This window comes from Petromyzon marinus, chromosome 63, assembly GCF_048934315.1.
Source record: "Petromyzon marinus isolate PM22_M1 ecotype Great Lakes invasive population chromosome 63, UKy_Petmar_22M1.pri1.0, whole genome shotgun sequence".
In the NCBI taxonomy this organism is placed as follows: Eukaryota; Metazoa; Chordata; class Hyperoartia; order Petromyzontiformes; family Petromyzontidae; genus Petromyzon; species Petromyzon marinus.
Genome location: NC_133729.1, coordinates 5,821,785 through 5,838,896, shown reverse-complemented (window position 1 = coordinate 5,838,896; position 17,112 = coordinate 5,821,785). Strand labels below are relative to the sequence as shown.

At 54.0% G+C, this 17,112-nt stretch overlaps 1 protein-coding gene across 1 annotated transcript in view; it reads left to right on the top strand.

Moving 5' to 3' along the window:
• Positions 1-17,112, top strand: part of LOC116956029 (protein CBFA2T1-like) — a 203,569-nt gene that overhangs the window by 178,452 nt on the left and 8,005 nt on the right. The window contains exons 4-7 of the mRNA XM_076053911.1: positions 36-499; positions 985-1,074; positions 14,279-14,721; positions 15,888-16,375. Of these exons, the coding sequence (XP_075910026.1) occupies positions 36-499; positions 985-1,074; positions 14,279-14,721; positions 15,888-16,375 (1,485 nt within the window). The remainder of the gene's footprint in view (positions 1-35; positions 500-984; positions 1,075-14,278; positions 14,722-15,887; positions 16,376-17,112) is intronic.

The window sequence follows — 17,112 nt, the reverse complement described above, 5'->3', positions numbered from 1 at the left end:
TCACGCGGTCGCTCCCGCCCCCCGTGTTGGCGCAGTGATCAACGGTGGCTCCAGCCACTCGCCCACCGCTGCCTCCATCGGAGGGTCGCCCTCGTCCCCTCCGCACGGCTACCACGGACCCTCGCCCTCGCCCTCGTCTGGGTCCTCTTCCTCCTCTTCCTCGCTGTCTTCGTCGTCGTCATCGTCGTCGTCTGCGTCTGCGCTCTCCTTGTCCGCCGCGTCAACGCTCGGGCAGCAGCAGCAGCACCACCAGTCACAGCATCACCACCATCACCACCACCACCACAACCAGAGCAACCAACAGCAGCATCATCATCATCAGCAGCAGCATCATCAGCAGCAGCAGCAGCAGCAGCATCATCAGCAGCCGGTACCGGCGGCTTGCGGAGCCAGGCAGCTGAGCAAGCTCAAGAGATTCCTGGCGACGCTGCAGCAGTTCGGCTCCGACATCTCGCCCGAGATCGGAGAGCGAGTGCGAGGTTTGGTCCTCGGACTCGTGGTGAGTCTCTCCGCGCGCGTGTGTATGTGTACACACGTGTGTGTGTGTACACGCGTGTATGTGTGTATGCACGCGTGTGTGTGTGTGTGCACACATGTGTGTGTACACGCGTGTGTGTGTGTACGCGCGCGCGTGTGTGTGTTTACACGCGTGTGTGTGTGTACACGCGTGTGTGTACGCGCGCGTGTGTGTGCTTACACGCGCGTGTGTGTGTGTACGCGCGTGTGTGTGTACGCGCGCGCGCGTGTGTGTGTGTACACACGTGTGTGTGCATATACGTGAGTCCGCGAGTGTTCCGCGTGAGTCCGTGTGACTGTCCGCATGAGCGTCCGTGGGTGTCGGCGTGAGAGTCAGCGCGAGTCCATGTGAGTCCATGTGAGTCCGTGAGTGTCGCCGTGAGTCCGTGTGAGAGTCCGCGTGAGTCCGCGACTCTCGTGTCCGTGAGTCCCGGCCGCTGACGCTGTGGGCCGCCTTCTCCCTTGCAGAACTCGAGCGTGACCATCGAGGAGTTCCACTCCAAGCTGCAGGAGGCCACCAATTTCCCCCTGCGGCCTTTTGTCATTCCCTTCCTGAAGGTAACGCGGACGGGGGTGCGGTCCGGGCAGAGAGGGGGTTGGGGTCTAGGAGGGCACCAAGCTAAAGCTCAGCGTTTCAAGCAGCTCAAGACGAGGAGCACAGATCCAATGGGGGGGGGGGGGGGAAGGAAATATCAGCTTTGACATCCTCCCGAACATAAGAAAAGGACCGACTTATCACGATGAAGTGAATGAGCGTATCTCATCTCGCTGCATCGCTCGCCTCTTGCCTGCGTGTCTCTCTCTCTCTCGTCTCGCTGCGTCTCTTATCTCTTCCCTTCATCCCTTGGGTCATCCTCGCGGCGAGGAGTTTATACATCACAAGGAGGGGGCGTGGGGTTGGCGTGGGGACGCAGGCAGCATAAATCATTCTGTGCACCCCCTCCCCTCTCCCTACCGCGCCGAGGTGTGTGATGATGCATCATCATCGTCGTCGTCGTCATCGTCGTCATCATCGTCGTCGTCATCCTCGTCATCATCGTCGTCGTCACCGTCATCATCGCCATCGTCGTCATCATCGTCATCAGCAGCAGCAGCATCGTCGTGATCGTCATCATCTTCATTATTGTCATCATCGTCGTGATCGTCGTCATCAGAATCGGAATGCATGATAGAGGTTTTTTTGGGGTTAGATCGCGTGGATATATAAATGTGTCGTTAAACCCGCCACCACCCGGCACAGGCAACTAGTTAAGGGTTGTCGCGTAAACAGAACGTGGCCAATTCGTCACTAGTACAGCACTAGTGTCTAGTGTATAGTGTAGTGTATAGTGTAGTGTATAGTGTAGTATACTAGTACAGCACTAGTGTGTAGTGTATAGTGTAGTGTATAGTGTAGTATACCAGTACACCACTAGTGTGTAGTGTATAGTGTAGTGTATAGTGTAGTATACTAGTACAGCACTAGTGTGTATAGTGTAGTGTATAGTGTAGTATACTAGTACAGCACTAGTGTGTAGTGTATAGTGTAGTGTATAGTGTAGTATACCAGTACAGCACTAGTGTGTAGTGTATAGTGTAGTATACTAGTACAGCACTAGTGTGTATAGTGTAGTGTATAGTGTAGTGTATAGTGTAGTATACTAGTACAGCACTAGTGTGTAGTGTATAGTGTAGTATACTAGTACAGCACTAATGTGTAGTGTATAGTGTAGTGTATAGTAGTGTATAGTGTAGTATACTAGTACACTACTAGTGTGTAGTGTATAGTGTAGTGTAGTATACTAGTAGAGCACTAGTGTGTAGTGTATAGTGTAGTGTATAGTAGTGTATAGTGTAGTATACTAGTACAGCACACCGGTGTGTTGGAGAGCCAAGCCACAACATTTGCAATCTGAGTACGACGTTTCGCCAGTAATTACAACCAGCTTCATCAGGCAACAGCCAGATTTGTGGAATCGATATATTTGTTTATACCGCAGGAGGAATCCGATGAGCCACAAAGCTCTTTTTTGTCACAGACGTCCTGTCGGGCACAGGTCAGAACGTCACAACATCAAATAACATTAAAAAAAACACAACACGATGGGAGTGCAAATTATAATCAATGTAAACAAATCACGTAAATATGTATGTACAAATACAACTAAACTAATCTTTCTTTTAATCTTACTAGGTAAGGCCCATGATGATGGCCTTCTCGTTCCGAACGGCGGGTAGTATTCGTATATACATATATTCTTTCTATGGCTAACTCAAGCGCAGCTAATTAACCGGGGCTGCCCGCCGGATTCGAACCGCGAAGCTCTGCAAACAAAAAGGGCGAACGCCCCCTGCGACTAGGGCCCTGTCAGCATGACCACTGCAAGCAGCAGCATGAGGATAATGGCAGCTATCATCGCGGTTATCAGCAGCGTCGACATGCTGCTCGAGCAACCTCGAATTACAGAGTCCAGCCTTTCGTCAACTGTGCCCAGCTGCAGAGACAAAGATCCCCCAGGTGGAGCCTTTAACAGACCCTTGGGGCAAGTGCCGTTACCTTTGCCGACCTCGTCGAGGCTGGCATAAAGCCCTCTCACCACGCGAACTCCGCTCATCCTCGCTGGGCCACCGTCACCGCTACGACAAGTCACGCGTCCTCCTGCGTGGCTTCTGCAAGAGGTTGATCCCGGCCTTTCAGAGCCACGTCGTGGGGTTCTACCCAAGACCCCCACGGCTCGCCCACAGAATGATCCGCGGTACATGAACCATCGTCACGAGGACTCCGCTCATCATCAGCAGCAGCAGCCAGCGGTGGTCGCCGCGCCATCGCGCGGCGCTTTCAGATGCGCTAATGCGGCCGTCTGGAAAGTGCTGTTCGCGAGTAGCACCTACGCAGTGGCACACGAGAGGGCGGGTGGCGGACAGCCTGCACGCCCGGCCGCCTTTGTCTCCCCAGCGCTGACGTTTTACGCACACACCGCTGGGTCGACCTAGGAGAAGCACAAAGACAAATACAAAGATCCCCCGTGTAGCCTTCACAGACTGTAGGGGCAAGTGCTGTTAGCGAGCACCTATAAAGGCCGGCACGGCACACGAACGGGTGGGTGGCCAACACCACGCCCGGCCGCCTTTGTCTCCCCAGTGGCGATGTTTACACATCGCACCAGGTACTCATTTGAGGCTGAGTCGACCTAGTGGAGGCCCAGGAGCGGTTCAGATAAATCGTCACCGGTGTTGGCCGTGAGTGGGAATCGAACCCGGGTCGCCAGGTTCGTAGCGCAGCGCGCAGCGCTAAACCCCTACACCACCGCTCCCCGCACACACCCACGTGCAAATTCAAAGATCACCCCTCCCCCACCCCTCCCTATTGGTCTTTCATCCAGCAGTGGATCGACCACAGCTGAAGGTGTTGATGACGTCACACACTATGCCCGGGCTGCTGGCACGGGCATCTGGGCGCAGCTGTCCCGAGCCGCGTGTTTTTGTTTATTACGAAGCGGTAGGGAGAAAGGGGGGGGGGGAGCTGTGACGGGTGGGGGGGGGGGGGGGGGCTGCGGGGGGGGGGTAGAGGGGGGGGGACTGCGGGGGGTGGGGGGGTGTGGGTATTTGTTTATGTTTATTTCTCAAATTCCAAGAACTGCAAGGAAAACATCTGCCCCTGCTGTAGTCTCCTGCGGTCCTCTGCACGCGCGCGTGTGCGCGTGCTGTGGGGAGGCTATACGCGGGGATCTTTGTCTCTGGGGAGCGGTTAGCGGTGCAGCGCGCTGCAAAGCCACGTCGCGACCCGAGTTCGATGCCCGCTCGCGGCCAACGCCGGTGAAGAAATGCCCGAACCGGCCCTGTGCCTGAACCACCCCCCTCCCAACATCCCCACCCCTAGGTCGACTCAGCCTCAATTGAATACCTGGCGCGGTGTGTCAAAACGTCGCCACTTGGGCGTGGGAAAACAAAGGCGGTCGGTGGGGGACGCGGTGCTGGCCACCCACACGCTCGTGCGCCGCGCCGCCCTCGCAAACGGCACTTGCCCCGACAGCCTGTTGAAGGCTATACGGGGGACCTTTGTCTGTGCGCGCACGCGCGCACGCGCGCCTCTCCAGATTTCGTTCTCAAGCTGCGAACCGCCGTGGTTCTGCTCGCGCTGTGCGGCAGATGCTGGTTATTTTGTTATTTATTTTTGTTGTTTTTCATATTTAAATAGTGATTCGCTTAGTTTTTAAATAAATAATGACCGCTTATTATTTGAGGCAGGTGAGGCCTGCTGAGCTCCATAGCCCTTTGTCAGAAGCGACCTGGCTATTACTCAAATGACGGCAGCCCCGCAAAGTGGCGGATCATCATCATCATCGTCGTCGTCGCGTGGACATTTATAGCAGCAGGCAAATAACTATCTAAACGCGTGGTGACGTTCTCTCTGAATGTGGTGCGGGAAAAAAAAACCGTAGGACCCGGACAAAAATCCACGCGACCACGGGGAGAGAGAGAGAGAGAGACACGCAGACTCCAAATATACAGCAGGCATCGTCAGGGTCGGGATCGAACCCAGGACATCCTCCTGTATACCAGGCGAGGTAGTTAACATCTCGCAACCATAGCGCCCATGGCGATGCCTCCTCTGTCCGTCACTCGAGGCCCCATCGGCACCCTCATACGATGACGCAATGCCCCGATCCACAAAACATTAAGGAGACATCGCAGCGATTCACTCCGCTAGCCCTGACGCTTGATCACCTGAACGTGACACTGCAGTGGTAGCGCTGCATCTACATCAGCCATAGGAAAGAAGATGAAGTGTCCACCACTGGCAGTGTCCACCACGAGCAGCGTCCACCACGGGCAGTGTCCACCACGAGCAGTGTCCACCACAGGAGAGAGCTGAGTATATGTGCTGCTTGTACTATAGACACACACACACACACGTCCTGTTTATTGTCGTAGGCGATTTATATCACGATGGCTATCGTTCAGTGATCAGACGCAAGTTGACCCGTGGCTGTAATCCACTTGAACATCGCTTCCTCGTGCAACAGCTTACGACGGTGACCCCCATGACCTCCGAGGTCAAACCCCTTCTCACAAATCTCCGGGAGCATTTGCTCAGCCACCACCACCAACCAACCAACACAAACCACCACCACCAACCACCACCTCCCAGCTAAGGTGATTCTACTGCTGGACAGAGGAGAGGAGACGGAGGAGAAGACGATACCTATCGCGATACGTTTGCGACGCTAAATGAGATCCGTTTCGATTGCCCTAAAAAAACATGCAACGCGGTGTTGCAAAGTCATGAGAGACCCCCCCCCCCCCCAGGAGTAATCGGAGACAAAGAGCTTCATAGCTCATCGGATTCCTCCAGTATACAGCGGTACCTTGACTTTCCCGCACATGACTTTCGTCGTTTCGCACTTTCGGCCGTTTTGTGATGGTGGTAGTGGTGGTGGTGATAGTGGTGGTGGTGATAGTGGTGGTGGTGGTAGTGGTGGTAGAGGTGCTGGTAGTGGTGGTGGTGATAGTGGTGGTGGTGGTAAAGGTGGTGGTAGTGGTGGTGATAGTGGTGGTGGTGGTGATAGTGGTGGTGGTAGTGGTGGTGGTGCTGATAGTGGTTGTGGTGGTGATAGTGGTGGTAGTGATAGTGATGGTAGTGGTGGTAGTGGTGGTGATAGTGGTAGTGGTGGTAGAGGTGGTGGTAGTGGTGGTGGTGATAGTGGTGGTGGTGGTAGTGGTGGTAGAGGTGGTGGTAGTGGTGATAGTGGTGGTGGTAGTGGTGGTGCTGATAGTGGTTGTGGTGGTGGTAGTGGTGGTGGTGGTGATAGTGATAGTGATGGTGGTGGTAGTGGTGGTAGTGGTGGTGATAGTGGTGGTAGTGGTGGTGGTGGTGCTGATAGTGGTTGTGGTGGTGGTGATAGTGGTGGTGGTAGTGGTGGTAGTGGTGGTGATAGTGGTGGTGGTGGTGGTGGTAGTGGTGGTAGAGGTGGTGGTAGTGGTGGTGGTGATAGTGGTGGTGGTGATAGTGGAGGTGGTAGTGGTGGTGGTGCTGATAGTGGTTGTGGTAGTGGTGATAGTGATGGTGGTGGTAGTGGTGATAGTGGTGGTGGTGATAGTGATGGTGGTGGTAGTGGTGGTAGTGGTGGTGATAGTGGTGTAGTCCACGTGACTTTCCTCTTTCGTCCGATTTCATCCCCAAAACATTCCACGACGTTCGCGCCACGCTCCGTCTTGTTCGTTCCCGCTTTGAACAGAAGTCGTTCAGTGAGCATCTTTTGTATTTGTGTTTATTCACGCATTACTGATGCTGTACTTATTCCTGTGATTACACTGTCAACAATTCATCGTCATTTCTGCGATGACAGAATAACATTACGGTGTTCGTAGTTATTTTCGCGATTATAAAACACGTGTACCGTATTCACACTGTGCTCATTTTTGTGATTACTGTAGAATACTTATTTGTGTGCTTTAATATATTCACAATGGGTCCCAAGTGTGGTGATAGTAAAGCTAAAAAGAACCCATGAGGTTCTTCAATTTGCAAGAAAAGCTTGGCATAGTCAAACTTAATGAGCAAGGCTAAAGAAAGGCCCCGCTTTGACATTCGTCCATTTTTGACATTCGTCCATGCTCTGGTTCCTAACCAGACGAAATTGGGAGGTATTCCTGTACATATTCCGATTCTGCAAGATCCGTAATAGCGGTTTCGTTTTGCGGGAGGTCAGATCGCCTAAAAACAGTCGCGAAAGGCCACGTGTTGAACATTCCGATTCTGATTCACACAATACTAGCGTCCACCCACTTACTGCACGCATGTCGCAACTTCTTTCGCACCGTACGCAGCCAACCAACCACGCTCATCGGAGCCGAACATTTTCCACGTGGTAAGCCACGCCGTCGAGCAGTCGATTGTGCGTGTGATAGCCAGATCGCTTCTGAAAAAATGAGCTATTCGTATATACAGCTCAGTGGGCCTTACCTGGTAAAGTAAAATAAAAACATGTTTATAGTTTTAATAGTTGTATTATCTAGGCAACGGTGAGCCACCCATATATATATAAATGCACGGTGGGGGTTTGTTTTCTTGTAGCTATTGTTTATATTTGAAGACCACACCTCATCCTGCAGCCCAGCTTGAGGTTTGCGTTTCTTTTTTTATTTTTGTAAATTGTAAATTGCTTCCAGATTCGACTCTGGTCTAGGCTCGTCTGCGCACATACACGCACACACAGTGCACACACACACACAGACGTGCACTCACTTGCGTAGGCTCACATGCAGGCAAACACACACACGGGCACCCACATGCATGCAAACAAAGACAAAGATCCCCCGTATAGCCTTAACAGACTGTTGGGGCAAGTGCTGCTAGCGAGCACCTATGAAGGCCAGAACGGCACACGAGGGGGTGGGTGGCCAGCATCACGCCCGGCCGCCTTTGTCTCCCCAGTGGCGATGTTTACACACCGCACCAGGTACTCAATTGAGGCTGGGTCGACCAAGGGGAGGCCCAGGACTGGTTCAGATAATCGCCACTGATTTTGGCCGTGAGCGGGAATCGAACTCGGGTCGCTAGGTTCGTAGCGCAGCATAGCGCTAACCGTTGCACTACCGCTCCCTACAAAGATTCCCCGTATAGCCTGTAACAGACTGTTGGGGTAGTCTGCACTTGCACGAAAACACACACACACACGTACACTTGCACGCACGCAAGCACATACACGTGCACCCACATGCATGCCAACACACACACGTGCACCCACACGCAAACACGTGCATACACACGCACACAACGGACTCACACACATACACACAGGCTGCGCGCTCACATGCATGCAAATAAAGACAAAGATCCCCCGTATAGCCTTAACAGATTGTTGTTGCATGCAAACACACAGACGTGCACTCACACGCAAACACACAGGCGCACACGTTCACTCATGCAAACACACACACCCACACACGCGTGCGTTCACGCAAACACACACACCCACACACGCGTGCGTTCACGCACACACACACGCGTGCACTCACACTCAAACACACACACACACGCGTGCGCTCACACGCAAACACACACACACACGCGTGCGTTCACACGTAAACACGCACACAAGCGTGCACTCATGCAAACACACGCGTGCGTTCACGCGCAACCACAAAAACACACACGCGCGCACTCACGCAAACACACACACATGCGTGCGCTCACACGCAAAGACAATAGATCCACCCCCCCCCCCCCCCGTATAACCTTTAACAGACTGTTGGGGCAAGTGCTGTTAGCGAGTAGCGCCTACGAAGGCCATCACTGTGGCACACGAGGGGGTTTGTGTCCAGCGACGACGCACATCCCGGTCGCAGACACACGAACGGCCTCCCCTCCACCGCTACCCTCCCCGCCATCCCCGATCCACGGGACGTGATTCTTAGAAACGACAGTTTGCAATGAACCAGATGTTTAGCTGGACAGCCTCGGTGGAACGCAGAGCCCCCCCCCCCGCCCCCTTCCCCACCGCCCCCGTCGCCTAATTACCGCGGGGGCCGCGCCGCGCTAACGCGGTCCAGACGCCGTCGCAGCAGCAGCAGCGGCAGCGGCAGCGGCGGAATTCCTTTCTCTGGGATACACGGGAGGGAGGGAGGGGAGGGGAGGGGAGGGAGGGGAGGGAGGGAGGGAGGGGAGGGGATGGGAGGGGAGGGGATGGGAGAGGATGGGAGGGAGGGGAGGGAGGGGATGGGAGGGAGGGAGGGAGGGAGGGGATGGGAGGGAGGGGAGGGAGGGATGGGAGGGAGGGGATGGAGGGAGGGAGGGATGGGAGAGGATGGGAGGGAGGGAGGGGATGGGAGGGAGGGGATGGAGGGAGGGGAGGGGATGGGAGGGAGGGGAGGGGATGGGAGGGAGGGAGGTAAGGGAGGGGATGGGAGGGAGGGGATGGAGGAAGGGAGGGAAGGGAGGGGATGGAGGGAGGGAGGGGAGGGAGGTAGAGAGGGAGGGAGGGAGGCGCCTCGATATGTTAGCCCCCAGGGGTTGAGCCCAGCCGGCCCACTGGCGCGTGTGCTTCCCCTACCCGATTTGAACCGGTGCTGGGCCTCCCCTAGGTCGACTCTGTCTCAAAATGAGTACTCGAGCTAGTGCGGTGTGCGTTAAACATCGCCGCTCGGGGAGACAAAGGCGGCCGTGCGGGGGTTGGTGCTGACCACCGCACGCCCTCGCGTGCCGCGCCGGCCTTCGTAGGCGCTGCTCGCTATCAGCACTTGCCCCCGAAAAAAAGAGTATGTTGAGGCTATACGGGTGATCTTTGTCTTTGTTCAGCCAGCTTCCACCCCATCCCCCGCCCTCACCCAAAAACATGTTTCGTAGATATGGCTAAGAGATCATACAGCGGCTCACTCTCGCGTGTACGCACAATACGCAGCTCGTTAATGGGATTGGGGAAACATCGCCCCCAATGTAGGGACGGCAGAGCTCGGGCAATTGTTCGTATAGCGCCGGTTCTGGCCGCACTTCCCAAGCGCGGGTCCGTGGTGCCAACTCTCGCCCTCTATGCGAAAGCTGCCCAGCGCTTGAGTAACCCTAAGATAATTAATAGATCACGACGTTTCGGTCGCAACACAAGTGAAACAAACACAGCAGGAGAACTGCTACGTCAGCAGTTCTCCTGCTGTTTGTTGTTTCACCTGATGACGGTTGCTTGTGCTGCGACCGAAACGTCGTGATCTATTGTCTACCTTATGTGACTTTACCGAAAGAACGAAAGAGTGTGGATTCCTGCAGTCACGGAAGCTTCAAATCAAGATGAACCCTACGAGATTGTTTTGAGATGCGATTTGCATGCATTATGCAAAACGGTGAACAACTTTATTAAACTATTAGAAATGTAGATATGGCTAAGATACACCCCCCGCACAATATTTTGGGACATCGATCCTGGTACAATACCGTTTTTTTTTATTCCGCGTTTTTGCTGCCTTCAACAAGGTTGAAAGATGTTTACTACCTCGCCTGGTATACAGGATGATCGTGGGTTCGATCCCGACCCTGAAGCCTTCTGTATATTTGGATTTTTGCATGTCTCTCTCTTAGTGGTGGCGTGGATTTTCTCTGCGTCCTTTGTTTTTTTTTCTCCACGTTCAGAGTAATTGGCTGCTATAAAATGTCCACGTGATGATACGCTACTTCGTTGAGCTATAATTTGTAGCCAGGTCGCTTCTGAAAATAGGGCTGTACAGTGACTCCTCTACTTCCGAACATTCCACTTACGAACTTCCAGAGATATGACAAACCTGTCCGTATGTCCAGTTGCCCATTCGGACCGAGAGTTCATAAGTTCAACTATCGCGCAATAGATGACGGTGGTGGCATCTACATCTGTAGAACGTGAAGAGCCTGTGGCATTTACATCTGCAGAACGTGAAGAACCAGTGGCATCCACATCTACAGAACATGCAGAACCAGTGGCATATACATCTGCAGAACGTGAAGAACCAGTGGCATCTACATCTGCAGAACATGCAGAACCAGTGGCATATACATCTGCAGAACGTGAAGAACCAGTGTCATCTACATCTACAGAACGTGAAGAACCAGTGGTATCTACATCTGCAGAACGTGAAGAACCAGTGGCATCTAAATCTGCAGAACATGCAGAACCAGTGGCATCTACATCTACAGAACTTAAAGAACCAGTGCCATCTACATCTGCAGAACGTGAAGAACCAGTGGCATCTACATCTACAGAACGTGAAGAGCCAGTGGCATCTACATCTGCAGAACGTGAAGAACCAGTGGCATCTACATCTGCAGAACGTGAAGAATCAGTGGCATCTACATCTGCAAAACATGCAGAACCAGTGGCATCTACATCTACAGAACATAAAGAACCAGTGGCATCTACATCTGCAGAACGTGAAGAACCAGTGGCATCTACATCTGCAGAACATGAAGAACCGGTGGCATCTACATCTACAGAACGTGAAGAACCAGTGGCATCCACATCTGCAGAACGTGAAGGACCAGTGGCATCTACATCTGCAGAACGTGAAGAACCGGTGGCATCTACATATACAGGAGATTATACAACATTTAAAGCCATTCCCCGTGTTTTTAGTGTACACGCCATACAACACGTTTGGAATCAATGGGAGTAAAGTTGAACTTACGGACAAATCGACTTACGAACACACCTCTGGAACCTAACTCGTTCGTAAGTAGAGGAGTCCCTATACAGCTACAGTGGGCCTTACGTGGTAAAATAAAAAATATACTACCGACTGAGTGAGGCTCTCCCCACATAACGACTGTGGCCTCTCTGTTCATGTGCTATGAAGGAGCATTGCCCGAAACGTCGCCTAATATATATCTTTGTTTCCTTTGAGGCCACACACCACACGGTGTTATTGGCGATTGAGTTGAGTCTGGTTATTGTTTGTCATTTGTGCCTCTGTGTGTCCCGCTGCCAATGCAAGCGGTACCATCACAAGCATCATTCGTTACATTTTTCCCCTGAATAAGATTTATAATTCAAATGTGACCATCCCCACAGCGCCCCCACCCCCCCCCGTCTGCCTCCCACCCTCCCCCAGTTTAATGTGCAGGAATGTACCGTTCTCTGCTTTATTGTAATTTTCTCTTCTGCAAAATGCAAAAAAAAAATTGTCGTCGTCGTCGTTGTTGTTGTTGCTGTAGAATTCTGGTTGTGCATTACGGTTCAACCGCAACCAGAAAAAATACCCCGCATGGTCTGTAACAGACTGTTTGGGGCACGTGCTGTTAGTCGACCTAGGAGAGAGGCCAAGGACCGGTTCAGACGATCGTCGCCGGTGTTGCCCGAGAGCGGGAACCGAACACGGGTCGCCGGGTTCGTAGCGCAGCGTAGCGCTAACCACCACACCGCGGCTCCCCAGGTCCAACCGCCACTACAACCACCACCCACACATGAGCTTTGTTTGCCTTGGCGCTGCTGAGAGGGACATGTGTTCCTGGGTTCCGTAGCCCGAGGAGCGCCAGGCGCATCTGCAAAATATATATCGGAGAGAAATCAAAAACACGTGTTCCGCAAAGTCCGCTGGAGCGACGTGAGCTTTCTTCTCAACTCGCTCCGTAGCGTCCAGGTTATCGTTATCATCATCATCATCAACGCTCTGACTGCCAGTACCGGTTATCATTTAAATGTTATCTTTACTTTCCCACTTTCTATTGTATTAGGGGTGAGAAAATTTGTGTTCGCGCGCGTGTTTATAAGAGACATTACGGGGAAGCGGTGGCGCAGAGGATAGCGCGCTGCGTGTGCTACGAACCCGGCTAGACCCGTGTTCGATTCCCGCTCACGGCCCAACCTCAGTGATGATTATCTGAACCAGTTCCTGGGCCTCTCATCGGTCGACTCAGTCAAGTGCGACGTGTACAAACGTTGCCACTAGGAAGACAAAGGTGGCGGCCGTGGTGGTGGTGGTGGTGGTCACCCACCCCCTCGTCATCCGTTCTGGCCTTCATAGGTGTTCGCTAACTGCACTTGCCCCAACAATCTGTTCCAAGCTATACGGGGCGTCTTTGACTTTGTCTTCAAATGAGATGTTATGGGGGAGCGGTGACGCAGCGGTTAGCGCACTGCGTGTGCTGCGAACCCGGCGAGAGCCGTGTTCAAGTGCCGATTCTGAGTCTGCTCTAGGTCGACTCAGCCTCAAATGTGTGCCTGGTGAGGTGTATAAATATCAGCGCTGGGGAGACAAAGGCGACTGGGCGCGGTGATTTCTGGCTTGGGACCCACCACCTCGTGTGCCGTGCCGGCCATCATAGGTGCTGCTAATCACTAACAGCACTTGCCCTAACAGTCTGTTGAGGCTATACTAGGGGGGTCCATGGTGGCTAGGTGTCAACTACCTCGCCTGGTATCCAGGAGGTTCTGAGTTCGATCCCGACCCTGACGATGCCTGTATGTTGAGTTTGCGTGTTCTCCCCATGGTCAGGTTGGTTTTTCCCTGCGCAAATTAAGTTTTTCCTTCCGTGTTTATAAACATGCGTTTAGAGTATTTGACTGCTATAAATTTCCACGCGATAAGCCAGTTTCGTTATCATGTGTTGTCCTCCCCCCGCACATCCGATGGGTACGGTTGGCTACGTACGGTGCGAAATAAGTTCAATATGCATACCTACATTTGTCTTTCTGTGGCACAATGTCTAAAGGAAGAATGTAATACATGGACGGAATGACAGCGCGTTTGTGCCACGCCCCTCCGGACACGTGATCGGTGCTGGGCGTCGCCAGACACAGCGTGGCGTACGATCTTGGAAGTTGCGGTGCGCACGTGGTGGATGGTGTGCACGTGGTGGAGTGCACGTGGTGGATGGTGTGCACGCGGTGGAGTGCACGTGCTGTCTGAGATGGGCACGTGATGGAGTGCACGTACTGAGGTGTGTACGCTGTGGAGTGCACGTGGTGGATGGTGTGCACGTGGTGGAGTGTACGCAGTGGTGTGCACGCACTGTCTGCGGTGTGCACGTGGTGGAGTACACGTGCTGCCTGAGGTTTGCACGTGGTGGAGTACACGTGGTGGAGTGCAACGTGCTGGTGTGCAACGTGGTGGTGTGCAACGTGGTGGAGTGCACACAAAAAGCCCCCGATCGTGTTTGAAGCCATCATGGGCCAACGCAGTGCTTTCTCTGTGTCACGCAAGAGCATTGGGGAGATGCGCGTCGAAAGAGCGTGCAGCCACCAGACTGGACCCCATCAGCTCACCAGTGTGGAGGTGTAACACTTGTCTATCCGCGCGTGGGTGTGCGCACGCGCGCGCGCAGGCCAATCTGCCGCTTCTCCAGCGCGAGCTTCTGCAATGCGCGCGAACCGCCAAGCTTTCTCCGGCTCAATACCTGGCGCAGAACCAGTTCTTGCTGCTCGACGTGGGCATCCCTCCTGCTCCTCCTGCTGCGCCGCTACCGCCCGGCGCGGGAACCTCGTCCCACGGTGGCGGCACGATGGCGGGATCTCACAACCACCACCACCACCAGCACCAACACCACCACCAGCACCACCAGCAGCACCACCACCAGCAGCACCACCACCACCACCAGCACCACCCACCGCACCACGGGACCGCAACGACGCCACAGCACCACCACCAGCAGCAGCAGCAGCAGCACCACCACCAGCAGCAGCATCAGCAGCAGTCACCGTCACCCTTCGACTCTGCCGAGCCTCTACTGGAGGTCAACGAGAATGGGAAGAGGAGCCTGAGTGACAGGTGAGTGTGGGAGGACGAGCGACAGGTGTGAGAGCGAGGAGGCAAGTGAGGATTGGGGGGACAGGTGAGGGTGGGAGGGTCGGGGTGAGTGACAGGAGGGTCTTCCGGACGATGATTCGTCTGGTGGCATCTTCTCTCCTCTGGACGGTCATGCATCGCTGTGGGGAATCGTCTTGTCAGGAAGATGAAAAAACGCCTACCCGAAAAGGTCTCCGGATTTATACATTAGTATAGTCCTCTATACTAATGCATAGAGGACTACGTATAGAGGACTGCAGAGCTTTGGCAATTGTTGATAGCACCGGCTCCTCATTGCGTGGCTGCTGCTGCCATCCCCGATAGTCTGTGGTTCCTCTTCACACCTAAGTGTCTTCCTCTCTCTAAATTCATTGGTTGATAACACCTGAATGTATAGTGGACTGCAGAGCTTGGGCAATTGTTGGTAGCGCCGGCTCCTCATTGCATGGCTGCTGCTGCCTTCCCCACTCGTCCGCGGTTCCTCCTCCTCGTGGCGCCTCTGAGTCGGCCTTTTAGCTACGAGAGAGGAGTTTCAGATACTGTGTGACGGAAGTGCAGCGTTACAAGTTGACATTATTTTTGTCAGAATTATCCAGAAGTTAATTTGCATAATTGGCCACAAGTGTAAGGTTCGTATATTATCATTACAAAAGCTCAAAAGTGCGCAGGGAAGTGTGGCGAGGCAGGCGCTTGGAAATATGAGGACACGTGCTATCACTAAACTAACCTGGTAAGGACCACTGAGCTTTGTAGCTCTTTTTAAAAGTGACCTGGCCACAAATGATAGCTCAACGAAGTGGCTTATCACGTGAAAATATAGAGCAGTCAAATACCCCAAAACGCATGTCGATTCTCAATGTGGAGGGAAAAACCGGAGTACACGGAGAAAAATCCGCGGGACCACGGGGACAGAGAGACACAAACCCCAAATATACAGGCATCAGGATCGGGATCGAACCCAGGGCCTCCTGCATACCCGGCGAGGGAGTTAACATCACACTACGGCGGTGCCTTAGGGACGCCGTTACACCATCCACCGTAAAGACGAGGAGCAATTCGGTCGGCGCTTTGGCGGGCGTCTCTTGCGCCCGCACCTGCGCCCAACTAACGCCGCTGCTCCCCTTTCCCATTGCCGCCCTCCGCCACAGGGGCAGCCGGGAGAATGGGCTGGGCCACGACGCGCTGAGCAACAAGCGCCTGTGCCCTCCGCTCGCTCCCCCACCGCCGTCCATCGGCGGCGGTGGCAGCGGGCCGCCTCTCAACGGCTCGGCCGCTTCATCCCACAATGCCCTGGCCGCTCTGGCCTCTCCCCTGACGCTGGCTCCTCCGTTAGCCCCGGGCGGCGGCGGCGGTGGCGGCGCAGGGGTCGTGGGGACGACGGCGCAGCGCCCGGCGTTGAGCGGAGGGGTGCACGGCCAGTCGGCGGTGGCGGCGGTGGGGCTGTCTCAGCCGGCGACGTTGTACTCGCTGGGCGGCGGCGGTGGGCACCACAGACGGGCGGAGGAGATGGCGCACGGAGGGAGGGCAGCGCATAACATCCCACACGGAGGGGCGGCCATGGCGGCCTCGCCGTCCGGGCTCTACCGGGATGCGGCGTGCGAGATGCGGGAGCACCGGGAGCGGCACCACTCGCTCGGTGAGGATCTATAAAACTATAAAACTAAAATTTTACCAGGCAAGGCCCACTGAGCTTTACAGATCTTTTTCAGAAGCGACCTGGCTATCGAAAATTATAGCTTAACGAAGTGGCTTATCATCACGTGGACATTTATAGCAGCGATGTTGATTCTAAAATGTGGAGGGAAAAATCGGAGACCCGGAGGAAAAATCCTTGCGACCACAGGGAGAGAGAGAACATGCACATGCAAGCTCCAAATATACAAGCATCAGGTTCCGGATCGAACCCACGACCTCCTGTATACCAGACAAGATAATTAACATCTCCCAGCAACCGTGGCAGACCGACGATAGCTCCCGTGTCGGTTGGTGACAGCGTTGCCGCCGCTGCCGTATTCCCTGGATTATAGACGCTCCGGGCAAGTAAGACACCGCCATACCCCCAAGCAAGGTTTGGGGGTTCGTTTTGAGAAAAGGAAAGAGCGTCTTGTAATCGGGAGATTATGGTACTGGTTACGCAGTGCCGACCTCCGCATGATTACATTGTCACTTGCTAACCCGTGCCCATACTGGACATCGGTGAAAAAGAGCTTCATAGCTCATCGAATTCTGCCTCCTCCGGTAGTCTAAATAAAGATTATGATGATGGTTGTGAACGCGCTGCTTTTACAGTGGGGAGAGACGTCTTCCGGGAGATGATTCCGAACAATTATCACGAAACACATATTCTGAAATATAAGGTATTGCTACGGAGAT